Raw genomic sequence first — 15,879 nt, forward strand, 5'->3', positions numbered from 1 at the left:
ATCACATCACCGGGTCCCGGACGTCACCGGTACACTTTATTTGCATACGCGAAATTATACTTGGCCACGTTTCCCTTTGATTCAAGCCGATATTATTGTGGTAGAAACAGGTCACACGACTCGAAATTGTTGGCTATGGAATTTATTTCACACGAGTAAGTTATTTTTTAAAAGTTGCAAAAAACACTCGCTAAAGCTTGTGTCTTTTGTAACTTTTAAAAAATAACTTACTCGTGTGAAATAAATTCCATATCCAACAACCACTCCTTGTGTAACCTCTATATATAGGACATCTCATACTATAGTTACAGTATCCCAAGGAGTCCTTAGGGAGTCAATGCCAAAAAGGAAATGATGTTACAAAGGACACCTCATACTGGTTACAGTATCCGCACAACAGAGTAAGCAGGCATCCTTAGGGAGTCAATGCTGGAAGTTCTGTTCCTTTTTAACATCCTTAGGTAGAGGCCTTGTACATAGGCATAATGACTTGCCTAATTCCAAACACATCCCTGATAGAATGTACATAATTGATTCGGAACTGTTCCTGTAATAGATTTACTCCACAATGGTACTTCTAATTTTGACAAACACACAGACCACTACAAAAAGTGATTGACTAAAACAATACCATGTAGCACGCTACAGGTAGGCTATATCCTCTAGAACTCGCATAGAGTATCTTTATTTCTCAAGTCCCTTCGTGAGAACATACACAGAGAGATACAAACAACTGGACAGTTAACAATGTGAGATAAGTTTAATATTATAACAGTTTACAATCTTCTTTTCACAAGTTTCTCCTTCCTCCCCAGGAAATAACAGAAATCCATTAACAGTCCACCTGTAACAGTCCGCCTGTATCTAGTCCACCTGTATCTAGTCCACCTGTATCTAGTGCACCTGTATCTAGTCCACCTGTAACAGTCCACCTGTATCTTGTCCACCTGTATCTAGTCCATACCAAAACTAAATGCTTCCGACATGGCAGTAGAAAGTTCTCCAGCAACTTTATCTACAAAACAAAATACAACAAATTCTGCATTAATAGATAAATTTGTTCATCATACTATAACTTTGATAAATTCTGAATGTTAACACTGTATTCAAACGTTTGGATAAAGACAAATTATTTAACATTAATCAATCACACACAATACATGTTTGTATTTTGATTTCAGCACAACACTAACAGAACTAACCTGCTCTTTTCCTCTGTTTCTTCATTTTTTTGAAATCCTGTTTCCGTTGTTTGTTAAGCTGTAATAGCCCACTATTGAGTTTCTCTTGTGCCTCCTTCTTATCTCCTTTAGATGTCTTGGCTTTCACCCTTAATTTGTGTTTCTCTGCTGACCCTACCACAGGTTTCCTCTCTACTCTACCCTTATTCTTCTTTGGGGTTCTGCCTCCAGTACCTTTCTTTTTGGATTCGATAGACACTGTCATCTGTTTCATCTAAAAACAAAAAGAATATCAGTTTTCACAGTTACAACAGCCACCAGAAATCATGACCTCTGATGACCTCTGATGAAAATATACACTGGTAGTACTGGTAATATGTTCTGCATAGAATTATGACTCATGATGACAATGACAGATACAGATATTTACTGTGACCTTCATAGAACTGACCATGTCATCTTCATCACTTTCCTCTTCCAGGTCTGAATCCTCCATATCCTCTTCTTCCTCATCAAACTCGTAATCCTCCTGTTTCTCTTCATTCTCCATCTGTGTGTCCAAGGCCTCAAGGTCGGACTCCGACATGATGACCTTGGCCGCCCCCAGGGAGTCCACCAACATGTGTTTGTGACTTCTGGACTCTAACCCTACAGGTACATACATTTGTACAGTATCTCTATGACAACTGGATTATAATTTCAATATCTTCCCATAATGATATCCTTATTTTGAGAGTATTGGGGAATTTGAAGGGGGGCATTTTCACTTTTATAAACAGGACATCACAAGTAATGATCAGGCATTGTCATGAATTCACAAAGGAAAAAAACAAGAGGCTGAAAGGGCCTGTATCACTCAACGGAATACAAAATATGCTTGTAATAAATTGAACTGCAACTAATCTATTTTATCCCAGCTCTTTTCCACACCTACTAAAATCTATTCACAAAGAACACATTCTACACATAAACATTTCAGAGTATCACCTTTGATATCTTTATAAAGTTCTATAAATCTGTTATCATCAGAATTGTCCAATATTATTTTGAAAGAGTTTATTACACAAAAAGAAAATTTCCATTTAATCCTGATTAGCCTTTTCATAATATGCTAACAAAAATGTACAATATTGTTACCTTGAAGGTTCTTTTGTTCCTGTGCCAGAAGGTCATCCACACAAAATTCCTTGCCCATCTCTGTAACAAATGCAGCACTGATGTGTGTTGGTAGGGAGTGCTGTTCTGGGGGCTGTGTGTAGTATGTGATCCGTCCACTGTAACATAAAACAGCTTTACTATGGTCTAAAATATTCCATGTTCCAAGTGAAGGTCTAAAATATTCCATGCTCTTAGTGACAAACTCACTCAGGGACCTTGTAATGTGTGACTGACAAGCTCACTCAGCAACCTAGTAATGTGTGACTGTGACAAGCTCAATCAGGAACCTTGTAATGTGTGACTGACAAGCTCACTCAGCAACCTAGTAATGTGTGACTGTGACAAGCTCAATCAGGAACCTTGTAATGTGTGACTGTGACAAGCTCACTCAGGAACCTTGTAATGTGTGACTGTGACAAACTCACTCAGGAACCTTGTAATGTGTGACTGTGACAAACTCACTCAGGAACCTTGTAATGTGTGACTGTGACAAGCTCACTCAGGAACCTTGTAATGTGTGATTGTGACAAGCTCAGTCAGGAACCTTGTAATGTGTGACTGTGACAAGCTCACTCAGGAACCTTATAATGTGCGACTGTGACAAGCTCATTCAGGAACCTTATAATGTGTGACCGTGACAAGCTCACTCAGGAACCTTATAATGTGTGACTGTGACAAGTTTTGTCTATGAAGCCACTTACCATGTCCAGTCGTGTAAAACTGTTTTGGCAGCTTTCCCAACATCAGGTATTCCTCCTTTCTTTAATTTCCCAAAGCGTTTTGCTAGTAAAGCCAAAAAGTCATTGGTGTTGTTGTAGTCTGGCACTCGGTAATGAAGCATTAACTGAAACAGACAAAAATATTATAAAAACAGTTGCCTGTTACAACAAGATGTTTATTTCTGATATAACAGTTACTGTAAATACTAAATAAATGTAACACAACATTAATTAGGATTACTGACTGCACTGAAAATTAGTAAGTATTCATACCAACTTCTTAAAAACCGAAAGTTTTTAATCTAAAGATGTAGCAAAAAATTAAAAGTCATGTCATCTGTAGGGTGTGTTGAGATATCCATACTACAATACATATATATTCCAGATATGGTTGAAAATAGCATGGACAGTTTTTGAGAAAGTAATTAATAAGCTGAACATAGAATAGACACTTTTTTAGAAACTAATTAATAAGCTGAACACAAAACATGAAAAGTCCCAGCATCCCTAACCATTAATTCTGGATGATATTCCATAACTGAAGGCTGTGTTGAGATGTCCTTCATGTAATATTATCATATAAATGGATATGTTCTAAAGGTTAAAGTTGGAATGATAATTTTTTAAGAGAAACAGATCTGAAAACAGAACTTTAAAGAGAAATAAATGTTGATGCTGCCCAAAGAAAAGTAACACCCTTTTTTAAATTGTGACTTTTTCACATGGGAGACAAAATGAACGCGATATTTATATTTGTTTGCACCAAGTTATATCAGTATATATATTTGTACACATAAATTGAAATAGAAACTAACCTGTTCTTTAGAGCAACGTTTCAATATAGCTTCAACAGGTCCCACAGGATCTTCTAAAGTCTCCAACTGTAATACACAAGTTTATACACAAGTCTGATATAATACTAATCAACAGGTCCCACAGGATCTTCTAAAGTCTCCAACTGTAATACACAAGTTTATACACAAGTCTGATATAATACTAATCAACAGGTCCCACAGGATCTTCTAAAGTCTCCAACTGTAATACAGCCACAAGTTTATACACAAGTCTGATATAATACTAATCAACAGGTCCCACAGGATCTTCTAAAGTCTCCAACTGTAATACAGCCACAAGTTTATACACAAGTCTGATATAATACTAATCAACAGGTCCCACAGGATCTTCTAAAGTCTCCAACTGTAATACAGCCACAAGTTTATACACAAGTCTGATATAATACTAATCATTGAAATACAAACACTATCATACTGTACTGGAATATGTCACAATGTTTCATTTACTTGTTATATATAATGTTGTTTAGACATTTTACATGAACTACATCAAAAACTTTAAAATCTGGCAAACAAACAAGTTTTAGGAATAGTATTAATGAAACAACATTTCAACAAGTCTCATAAAATGTTTAAAAGAAAAAAAAAGAAAAATATAGTTAGCAGAAAAAATTTACATGATTATAGGTCAGCAACATGTGTCTTACCTTGACACAATTCCTTAATATCACAGACATATCACTAGCTCCTGTCGCCATAACAACCCCTGGACTGTCCAGTAGCTTTATGTGTTTGTCTAACTGTACCTCCTGCATGGCTCTGTGGAAAAGACAAAGGGAGGCTACAATGGTTTCGAACTGTAGGACGATATTGAAATTATTACAGAAGGGTTATTCCAGTAACATTTTATTCCATGCGAGGACTCTAGAAATACTAAAATTCCAGGTAGATGCCAGGTGGGTACCAGGTAGGTACCATAGAAAAATGGCTTATTATATAGTTCTGAATGAATTAATCACAGTTTTGGTGTTTGAATGGCCTTAGAAACAGAATATAGTTGATTGGAAAACAAATTCAATGGTTTTTTATGGATATACAAAGGACTAGGCCAACACCGGCCATCAGGATACAGCTATTGAGTTTCTTCCATCTAATGTGCCTGAAGCATCAATGATTTGGGTTGGGTGAGTTACCTTGTAATTCCTGGTTGTGATCCGACATTACAAGCCTTGCATCTCTTGAGACTGTTGATAATACTACTCTTCCCTGTGTTAGGGAACCCTGAAACATTAACATCTATTATAAAACACACTTCCCAATATTAAAAAGATGTCACAGTACAGCAAGACACAACAATATACAGCTGTTTGATGCTAAAATGAATGACAAACAAATATAAAATCATGACATTTTGAAATTCACGCCAGGATGACCTTTGTTACGTCAATATTTCACTTTCAGGTCGAATTGACAATTTTTCGATGTCATCAATCTCCCCCAATCGTCACATCATGCATCTGAAGCTAACCATTTCGGTACAACATGTATATAGCTATATGCTTTGTTGGACGAAATGACTTGACACACTATGTAAGCCATGCACTCTAGTCATGCTATTTAGGACATACAGAATACACTTCCAAGATTCTGTAAGTAGTAATTTTATTGGTTAATCCAAAAGGTTATCCTGACGTGACCCCATATGCGATGTTGTTAGATGTTCATGTAACGTAGTGAGAATGATCATCTAGATTTGAATTAGATTGACAATGACCTTGACATAAATTTTCTAATCAAAACAGAGCTCCGACAGGAAAACACAACTAAATATCATGATTATAAAGAGATTGGTTGAAATCTGAGAAAAGGTATCTCTGGACAACCAAAGATTTACATTAACTCTCCATAATCACACTTACCGACCACACCCACTCGTATCACTATATACGGTTACTAGTATTAACTGTCATATAATCACACTTACCGACCACACCCACTCGTATCACTATATACGGTTACTAGTATTAACTGTCATATAATAACACTTGCTGACCACACCCACTCGTATCACTATATACGGTTACTAGTATTAACTGTCATCACACTTGCTGACCACACCCACTCGTATCACTATATACGGTCACTAGTATTAACTGTCATCACACTTACCGACCACACCCACTCGTATCACTATATACGGTCACTAGTATTAACTGTCATGTAAACACTTACCGACCACACCCACTCGTATCACTATATACGGTTACTAGTATTAACTGTCATGTAAACACTTACCGACCACACCCACTCGTATCACTATATACGGTCACTAGTATTAACTGTCATGTAAACACTTACCGACCACACCCACTCGTATCACTATATACGGTTACTAGTATTAACTGTCATATAATAACACTTGCTGACCACACCCACTCGTATCACTATATACGGTCACTAGTATTAACTGTCATCACACTTACCGACCACACCCACTCGTATCACTATATACGGTCACTAGTATTAACTGTCATGTAAACACTTACCGACCACACCCACTCGTATCACTATATACGGTTACTAGTATTAACTGTCATGTAAACACTTACCGACCACACCCACTCGTATCACTATATACGGTCACTAGTATTAACTGTCATGTAAACACTTACCGACCACACCCACTCGTATCACTATATACGGTTACTAGTATTAACTGTCATGTAAACACTTACCGACCACACCCACTCGTATCACTATATACGGTCACTAGTATTAACTGTCATCATCACACTTACCGACCACACCCACTTGTATCACTATATACGGTTACTAGTATAAACTGTCATGTCAACACTTACCGACCACACCCACTCGTATCGCTGTCTTGATGTCTTTACTCCGGCAGTAGTTTCCCAGCAGTTTCATCAGTATCTCCGCTCCTATACAGTGACTTGACTTGAGAACATCATCACTTACTGTGGCCAAGGTCACCTTTTTCTGACTCTGTAGACAGTTGAGAATTAAAATCAATTCACAACCTTGATACACAGAAACACATTCAATGATTTAAAATTTTGGTTTTGAGGTTATTGAATGGTATGCTGTTGAACATAATACAACTTTCATGAGTATGACAGGGCATATTGAATACACTGTCAGGTAGGGGTGAAACAACACATTATACTCAAGATATGATACAGTATCATGATACATACCAACAATATGATTCGTATCACCATACTTTTCTATATTTAGCCTCATACTCAGAATGACAAACTCTTGTTGTTGATGGTTGATAGATAAGGTTTCTTTAATACTAACCAAACTAGAAACCCTCCCGTCACATTTAAAAGCAATGTATGGAGACCGGATGATAACATGTGCACGCTGCGAATTGTGTCCAAGTTTGGCATGGAATATTTCTGACAGCTTTAGCTACCAAGAAATTGAAGCATTACAACTGTTCTATGTGTTGTTCTTGCTAGTTTGGACAATCTCTGATCCCGCTACATGTCACGTGATTTGTTCTGCGATAGGTCGCCATATTAGTTGTATTACCGGTCTTGTAACTCACCTCCAGGTAACATAAACAGACAGATAACTTTGACCTTTTCGTCTGAATCATCACTAAAACCAAAATGTTTTAACACATTGCTTTTAAATGCGACAGAAAATTTTCTTATAGTAATTGTTGGTCCGTCTGCTTCACCCGGTACGAGTGCTGCCATTTTGTTTGGGTTATACTAATTTCAGGAATGAATTGACATGAACTGATATGGAAGTTGTACTCTGAATCAAACCATTGTAAACAAGAGGCCCATGGGGCCTGTATTGCTCACCTGGATGAATTTGACCAAATGGCAAAATAATGTTCATGTTCAATTCCTTTTGTTTGTCAACTTCAAACAATGCTATATATGGTTATAGTGTGGGGATCCCAACTTTTTTAAAGAAATAATGAAGTCCAGACTCTCTAAGTTTACAACAAGCATTAATAACATTATGACTAGTAGCGATTTAAAGGAAATACCATTATTTCCCCTATGGGCCCCACAACTTTGGTCCCTTGGGGGTCAGAGTCACCATTTATGCAAAATCTGTTCTCCTTCCCCCAAGGATGTTTCTGACCAAATTGGGATCAAATCCATTCATAACTTTGACTAGTAGCGATTTTAAGGAATCACATATATTTCCCCTATTGGGCACCGCCCCTTTGGCCCCTTTGGCCCCTTGGGGATCAGAGTCACCATTTATGCAAAATCTGTTCCCCTTCCCCCAAGGATGTTTCTGACCAAATGTGGTCAAAATCCAATTAGAACTTTATGACTAGTAGTGATTTGAAGCAAATGTTGACGGACGACGGACGGACGACGGACGCTGCGCCATGACATAAGCTCACCGGACCTTTGGTCCAGGTGAGCTAAAAATCATGGACTACCGAAGACCTCTATGAATGGTTTCACCCCTACTGTCAGGACTTATTTCTTAGGAAAGATAATCTAAACTGTGTTTTATATGTTGATTTAAGTTGATAGTTGATGTAGACGATCTATTTTATGTTGTGTATATTGACTGACAGTAGTACACTCTCTGTAAGTTGTTAGTTCATGTAAACAATCTGTTTCTGTAGACTTACTAGGTTTTCTGTCTGTGTCTGTGTACAGGCCTTGAAGGCCACTGTGGGGAACTCATTTCGTAAGTGAGTCAGCCAGGCCTCCACATTTTCTCGAGGAACAAGATCTAAAACAAGAACCAAAAAATAAACAATATCCATGGACTAGTGATTGTATCTAATATGATATGTGCTAACATCACTGTTACTATGGTAACCTTAAGTTATCTATGTGCTAGCATCACAGTTACTACGGTTACCTTTAGTTATCTGTGTCAGCATCAAAATTACTATGGTTATCTTTAGTTATATCTATGTGCTTATATTACAGTTACTATGGTTACCTTTAGTTATATCTATGTGCTAGCATCACAGTTACTACGGTTACCTTTAGTTATCTGTGTCAGCATCACAATCACTATGGTTATCTTTAGTTATATCTATGTGCTTATATTACAGTTACTATGGTTACCTTTAATTATCTATGTGCCAGCATCATGGTTACTATTGTAACCTTTAGTTATATCTATGTGCTTACATCACAATTACTATGGTTACCTTAAGTGATATATGTGCTAGCATCACTGTTACTATGGTAACCTTTGTTTTAAGTTATCTATTCGCTATAAAATATCACAGTATACCTATTTTATTAAGTACCAGCACCAAACGTTTATTGGCACCACTGCTGATAATAGCTTCCTCCATCTGGGCACACCTGCTCCCCAAAGGGTCACGTGCATCTAACACCTCCAGCACCACGTCAGCAGCATCCACCACCTGAAGGTCATGACAACGTCATATTAATGTCTATTTTCATTTCAACTAAGGCATGCTAATCTAGTAAAGTAAGACAATTTGGTAAATTACAGTCCCCAAACACCATACATTTTTTATGTACGTATATAGGCCCTCTCACGGCAGTTCTGAAGACTGCCTTTCACAGCTGATGGTATAACAAATGACGCAAGTTTAAAGAACCAGTGTTAAGAGGTGTAGGAAAGAGAACCAGGACCAACTATTTCTTTGATGTAGGTTAAAGGTCCCAATGTAGGTCAGAGTGACCTACTTTTGGCACGTGACACACTGTCTCATTTTGGGGAACCCAAACCACAAGTGTGAAGTACCAGTGTTCAAAAGTGTAGGCGACAGATCCTGCACAGCATTTTTCTCTGATGTAGGTCCAAGGTCACAATTAAGGTCAGGGAGAGTTTTCTGCTGGGGATTAATATCAGGATATGTAAAGTTTACCTGAGAATATCACATTAAAATTTTCTTCTCACTTTAATTAATTTTACCTTTCTGAATTCTTTGTAAAAAGCCTTAAGAGATGTCTCCACGGCTTTCCCGGAGGCTTTGCCATCTGATGCTGTCCCAATTTTCTGTAATTTAACAGATAATCAGATTTTGTATATCCACTTATATTACATGATGAAACATTTCACTTCAGAATCAACTTTGAATCAACAAATGATTACATGTATTTTGGCAATTAAAGGAAATATCTCAAATTTTAAATTGAATTGTATATGATATATATGTATCTGTACTGAAATTTTCCTGATGCTTTCACTTGAATATGAATCTTAATACCTGCTTTTGGGTACAAGAAAGCATCTTTACCTTCTTTTCAAATTCTCCGCTCCTTTTCTGTGCATCTTTTAAAATCCCTTCCAAATTCCTTTTCTTTGCTAGATTTCTTTCTTTATCCTTTTTCCGTTTTTGTTTTCGTTTCTGCTGTTCTTCCTCCAGCTGAAAACATCAACACAGAAGACATTTCCTTCACTACATTTCTTATCATACAATTTATAGTCATATACAAAGTAACACATGCAAGAAAAATAAAATTCAGAAATAAAACACCACTGTAATTATTTCTCTTTGTCATTGACAGTTGTACCATGTAGCAGGATACGTATGTATTTATTTTACAGTAGTGTCAGACAAGCATTAACTACACATTTATAACTTAATTTTATCATGTAGCAGGACATATATATTTTATACCAGTGTGACTAATATTAACTACACATAAATGTAGATTTGGACATAAGAACCCTGGTGACAGTTTTCCTGGAAGCCAGCTGGCAATTGTATCTTTCACACAATGCTAATTTTTGGAGTAGATTTGTATACCGGTAAATGAAATATTAATGATGAAAAGTAGGCCATGCTATGTTCCATTGTACTCTATCTAGATCACAAGTACCTTTGTAGTGGTTACTGCCTTCAAGGGTCTAATATGAGACAATTTATAAAACATTTTGTGACCGATACCCTGTTTATATTTGTATGATACCTGTACCTACTGTCTTTGTAAAATCTGGAATTATATACATGTAATCACAAGCAATATTCATAAAAAGTCACCATATACTTACCCTATTTTAAAGTAGTATTTGAAAGATAATAGAATTTATCAATAACACCTTTACAATTTCTAATAAATTGATTTTGTATTTAATCCTACCCTTTGTTTTCTCTCCTGTGCTTCTTTTAAAACACTCTCTTTAAATGGCAAACTGTTTGGAATTCCTGGATCCTTTTTCAGCTCTGTAAAAAATAATTTTGATCATAAACTACTACGTAATATGCATAAGCAAAGTAATTTCAGCTTCAGATTTTCTTTTGATTTCAAGATGGAATGTTTACAACTGATAGCTATCATGTCTCAGATTGACTGATCAATTTAAGCATGTAAACAGGTCAAGAGTTGAAAACAATTGATGGTATGGCAGAACTTTCATATACACATGCAGACATGTAAACAGGTCTAGAGTTGAAAACAATTGATAGTAATGGCAGAACTTTCATATACACATGCAGACATGTAACAAGGATGACCTTTATTGGATCTCTGTTAGACTGACCTTTTCTTCTACTTTTCTCTTTTTCCTCTAAATTATTAGAAAACAAGAGGAACCTACATCAGCCCAGCATCTTATGATGGTGGGTTAGAAATTGACCATTTGGTTTTCAAACCAGAAATCAGTGCCTATATATGTATCCAAACAAAGAAAAAGGAAATAACTTGGTATTGATAAAGCTCCTCTGAACTGCCATAAATGTATACAATATGTACATACTCTTGCTGCCGTTTTTCCTTTCCATTTTTTTCACTTTTTTCTTGTGTTGTCTAACCTAAAATTAAAAACAAATATTTTTACCAGAAATTTACAAAAACCTTTCTTGTAGTTTTCCTGATAAAAAGAGAGCATTCCAAACTATACACAAGTATGATTTGATTAAACAATGTTTTGTTATTCTATTATAAAAAGTCCTGTGTTTCATTTGGATTTAGTTTTGTATTTAGCATTTAAGTATTAGTCCAGTTCCTTCAACCTGAAGAAAAAGACATTCGCCTATAAGATATCAAAAGTACAAAAAAAAAGAAAAAGAAAAAAGAAAATCACCACTCCAACATATGATTATAAAGCAGAATTGATTAGACAGTACTGTACAGAATGGTTAAAATGAGCAGGTATATAAAACATCAATCTCAGATTTCTCACTAGTAAAACTAACCGTTTTAGGAAAGCCAGTAATATAAGGATTACCTCTGCACAAACACATGTACACATGATAGCTAATATATGTACAAATGATGTATCTTTGTTACAAACTCAATATATATACAGTGTAAAACAAATTATATCAACTTGCATTGATTAAAGACCCAGATTATAGTGCATGAATAGTATTACCCAAGTACTTTGGGAGGAACCCGAGGAATCCTCGTAGTCAGGCAGGAGAACTCTATACATTTTCGACTCCATTTAGGAAATCAAACTCTGGGTACAGAGGCAAAAGGCGTGTGTGTTACTGATGCCTGGTCACCCCAATAGACTAGGTTAAACTTACCTTCTTCTCAACTTTGTATCTATGCCTGGCAGACTGCCTCTTGCTTGCTTTTCCTTAATAAACATATAGAGATTACACAGACTTACACATATATACACCCAGATTATATTCTGACTTCAGGATCTAACAGTCCTTTGCTATCAGTTCAGAAGACAAAAGTTTTTACAGGATTATGCATTATTGCCAATTCAATCCAATATTTGAAAGTTCAGATCATACATGTTTCATTAATAAGTATCAATAATTTGCTTTTTAAATGACGGAAAATTTTACAGGGCTAAAACTTTTATTTTTAAAACCCACTAGTTAGTTTAATAGGCTACATGTATGTACCTGAAATTTCACTAGCTCAATCAGGCTAGCAAATTAAAAACTGTTAGCCCGAAAAATACTATCAACCTTACATTAATGTTTTTATGTCTCCTGTGAATCAGTGAGATATAATAATATTCTATTGTTTTGTTGTGAAAGTGACTGGTGTGACTACATATAGAGGCGATTTTAAGTTAAGTTGATGCCATGACATGTATATTGTGTAAAGTTTTCTCATCTAGCACACATACAGTGTGTACATGTATTGACAGATGTAGGCAAATTCCTAAGGTTTAACCAGGTTGGGCACAATCCTGCATATATTGGTAATACTCCTGCAGTTGAGTAAGTTACTACTTTGACTAATAAATAAGTTACTCAAATGCAGGATATATTGAAATAGAAACGCACCAATTGATTTTATATGTTTGTGATAATAAAAGGGCATCATTTAACATGGCCCAATAACCAATGTGACACTGTGTATGTTTGCACAAGAACTTTTCATTTTTTATCTCACTTTGTGCTAAAATGATAATTTATATCCCTGACTTTACTCTGTATTGATTACAACTAGTATATAACAACTGGGGGCATTTAGTGCAAATGTCATTAGCATAAATTTACCTGTGCATGTTCTATATTTAGCAACCTTAATTATAATCAGTGGAGGTGATACAGTTTATAAGGTCATGACTTTTACAAAAACCAAAAAAATGACAATTCAATTGTAGCTGCGATAACGTAGCTCTGGACGACAGATGGACAATTTCTGACTGATGGTCGTCGTCAGAGCTACGATTCCCTTCAATTGACGCTAGTCTTGCAAAACCAAGAATCTTGAAAATGCTACAAATAGAGGATGTCATGTAACTTTGGAGTAACATTAAGTATAATTAAACATTTCTAATACAATTTTAGCAATGTATTAGCCTACTGTCTCATCTGGAAATCTGTAATTCACACATTCCAATATTACACTACTCGGGAGTTGTCTCCATAATCCGCCATGATACTTCTCGAAGAACCCTCACGAGGATGCTAATCTGAATAAGGTATATACGTGACCATATATGGATGAAGCTACTACGATTAAAAAAACACATTATTAGAGATATCAAACCAGTTTTTTGTAAGGGTTGTGAAGAAAGTGCATCTTACTTGGTGTAAGAATCATCAATTTACATGAGTTTTTTATCCGAGTGAATTATAATCATAGCTAATACTGACCAATGTGAATCACATCGGAGCCTGCTACACTATCGGCAATGGGATGGACTTCACACCCTGCCGGAGAGCTGTGCACATTGGGGCTTGTTACATTATCGGCAATGGGAGGGACTTTACACCCTGTCGGAGAGCTGTGTAGGTTAATACTAACCAATGTGAATCGCACCGGGGCTTGCTACACTATCGGCAATAGGAGGGACTTCATACCTTGCCGGAGAGCTGTGTAGGTTAATACTGACCGATGTGAATCACATTGGGGCTTGTTACACTATCGGCAATGGGAGGGACTTCATACCCTGCTGGAGAGCTGTGTAGGTTAATACTGACCAATGTGAATCACATTGGGGCTTGTTACACTATCGGCAATGGGAGGGACTTCACACCCTGCAGGAGAGTTGTGTAGGTAGGGTATGAATATTCGTTCTATGGTTATTGTGGCCATGTTTCAAAAGAAATTGCCATGGTGTGCTTCTATTTCAATATATCATGCATTTGAGTAACTTATATATTACTCAAAGCAGAAACTGTTACTCAAATGCAGGAATGTTACCAATATGCGGGGTTGTTTCCAACATGTTAACAATTAATCGCGACCATCGTCTGCATATTAAGAAAATAAAGTCAGCGAAACGAAATACTTAAAATCTTACATTTTCGTCACTGATCTAGACCTCACGAATTGACGATGATGGTATAAACTCATGGGCACGCGATATAAAATTTCAGTTTTTATGTATAACGTGTTTACCAATTAAATCAAGAGAGGAATACTATATTAACTTACTCATGTACAAGTTTGCCATCGTGTTGATCTGTTCCGAACTCGGGGCCACAACCACGTGAATTTAACAGGAAATGAGAAATCTGTGTATAAATAGAAAGTCGAAAAACGGAAACAAAGTTCCGGAATTAAAAAAATATTAATCTCTGTTTATAGTTTTGTGTTACATTGAATATGCTACCTTACATTTAAGCGAGATTTACTTTAAGTGAATGCATGGTCCCTGTCTGATACACCGTAATTAGTGTGGATATATAAATACTTTCGTAATAAAAACAAGCTATTCATAATTTATTAACGTATCAACTTGATATCTATTATTATTATTGACCGTTGTTGTAATTTGTATTTGTTATATAATGACATGTAATATGAAAAGTAAATTCCAAATCTTAATTAATACTATCACTTGCAATGAACAAATAAATATGTTTAAAGCATCACGCCACTAGAAATTGATAAAATGATATTGAAAATCACCAATAACTATGATTAATTAATCTGAATGCATAATGTTAAGAATTAAAGAAATTTCGCCTCATATCACTGTTGAACACCACAGAGAATTAACAAAAATCCCTCATTAACATTCCATAAAACAGAGACCTTGTATGATGGATATGTAGGTCTCTGCATAAAAGATTCATTCTCCGAGGCTCAAATATAATTTATGAATTAGCGCGCTATCCTTAAAAATCATCGATTTAAACATATTTCATTGGCACAAGTTATTACAACATTATCAACGCCCTCTCCAAAAAAAAAAAAAAATACAAATTACAACATTTGGCAAAAGTAAAGTTACGGTCAATACGTACCGTATAACTGTGGCAGCGTATTGTTCTCCGGGTCAAATATAACTATATCTACTTAATTATACTAAATCGGTTGCTGGTTTTAATGTATAGTACACATTTCAAAAATCATTATATACGAGTCCATGGACATATTTTGTCTCCAAAAGGTCTGTTAGAGTAGTTAGTTATTTTTCCAAAGCTACAAAAAAATACCCCCTAAAGCTCGTGTTTTTGTAACTTTTGAAAAATAACGAACTTGAGTGAAATAAATACAATATACAACAACCTGTCGTTGAATAACCTCTATTTAAATTATGCTGAAGTGATGGTGGTCAAGTTCCTTTATGTAACCTGTCATCACATGATCCGTATATATGTTTATCTATAGATAAAACAGATCAATCAATATATTTAAATGAATGAGTCAATAC

The 15,879-nt window shown here is 35.9% G+C and overlaps 1 protein-coding gene across 6 annotated transcripts; it reads right to left on the reverse strand.

Annotated features, from left to right (window-relative positions):
* Positions 1 to 741: 741 nt before the first annotated feature.
* LOC117331367 (guanine nucleotide-binding protein-like 3 homolog) lies at positions 742 to 14,738 on the reverse strand. Of its 6 annotated transcripts, none has more exons than XR_004533506.1 (18): positions 14,655 to 14,738; positions 12,329 to 12,381; positions 11,554 to 11,608; positions 10,938 to 11,020; positions 10,091 to 10,219; positions 9,766 to 9,849; positions 9,112 to 9,247; positions 8,492 to 8,595; positions 6,714 to 6,858; positions 5,046 to 5,133; positions 4,560 to 4,671; positions 3,874 to 3,939; positions 3,041 to 3,183; positions 2,319 to 2,455; positions 1,633 to 1,829; positions 1,203 to 1,455; positions 904 to 1,015; positions 742 to 858 (listed from the first exon to the last, which is right to left on the reverse strand). XR_004533506.1 is itself a non-coding variant. In XM_033890058.1 (18 exons), the coding sequence occupies exons 1-17, from the start codon at positions 14,671 to 14,673 to the stop codon at positions 954 to 956; spliced, it is 1,866 nt and encodes a 621-aa protein (XP_033745949.1). In that variant the 5' UTR covers positions 14,674 to 14,738; the 3' UTR covers positions 746 to 858; positions 948 to 953. The 6 variants fall into 6 exon arrangements, 5 of the variants coding, with proteins under 5 accessions (XP_033745949.1, XP_033745950.1, XP_033745948.1 ...); XM_033890058.1 differs by having other exon boundaries at positions 746 to 858; positions 948 to 1,015; XM_033890059.1 differs by having other exon boundaries at positions 746 to 873; positions 948 to 1,015.
* Between the last annotated feature and the right edge of the window lie 1,141 nt (positions 14,739 to 15,879).

Source organism: Pecten maximus, chromosome 7, assembly GCF_902652985.1.
Source record: "Pecten maximus chromosome 7, xPecMax1.1, whole genome shotgun sequence".
Lineage (NCBI taxonomy): Eukaryota > Metazoa > Mollusca > Bivalvia > Pectinida > Pectinidae > Pecten > Pecten maximus.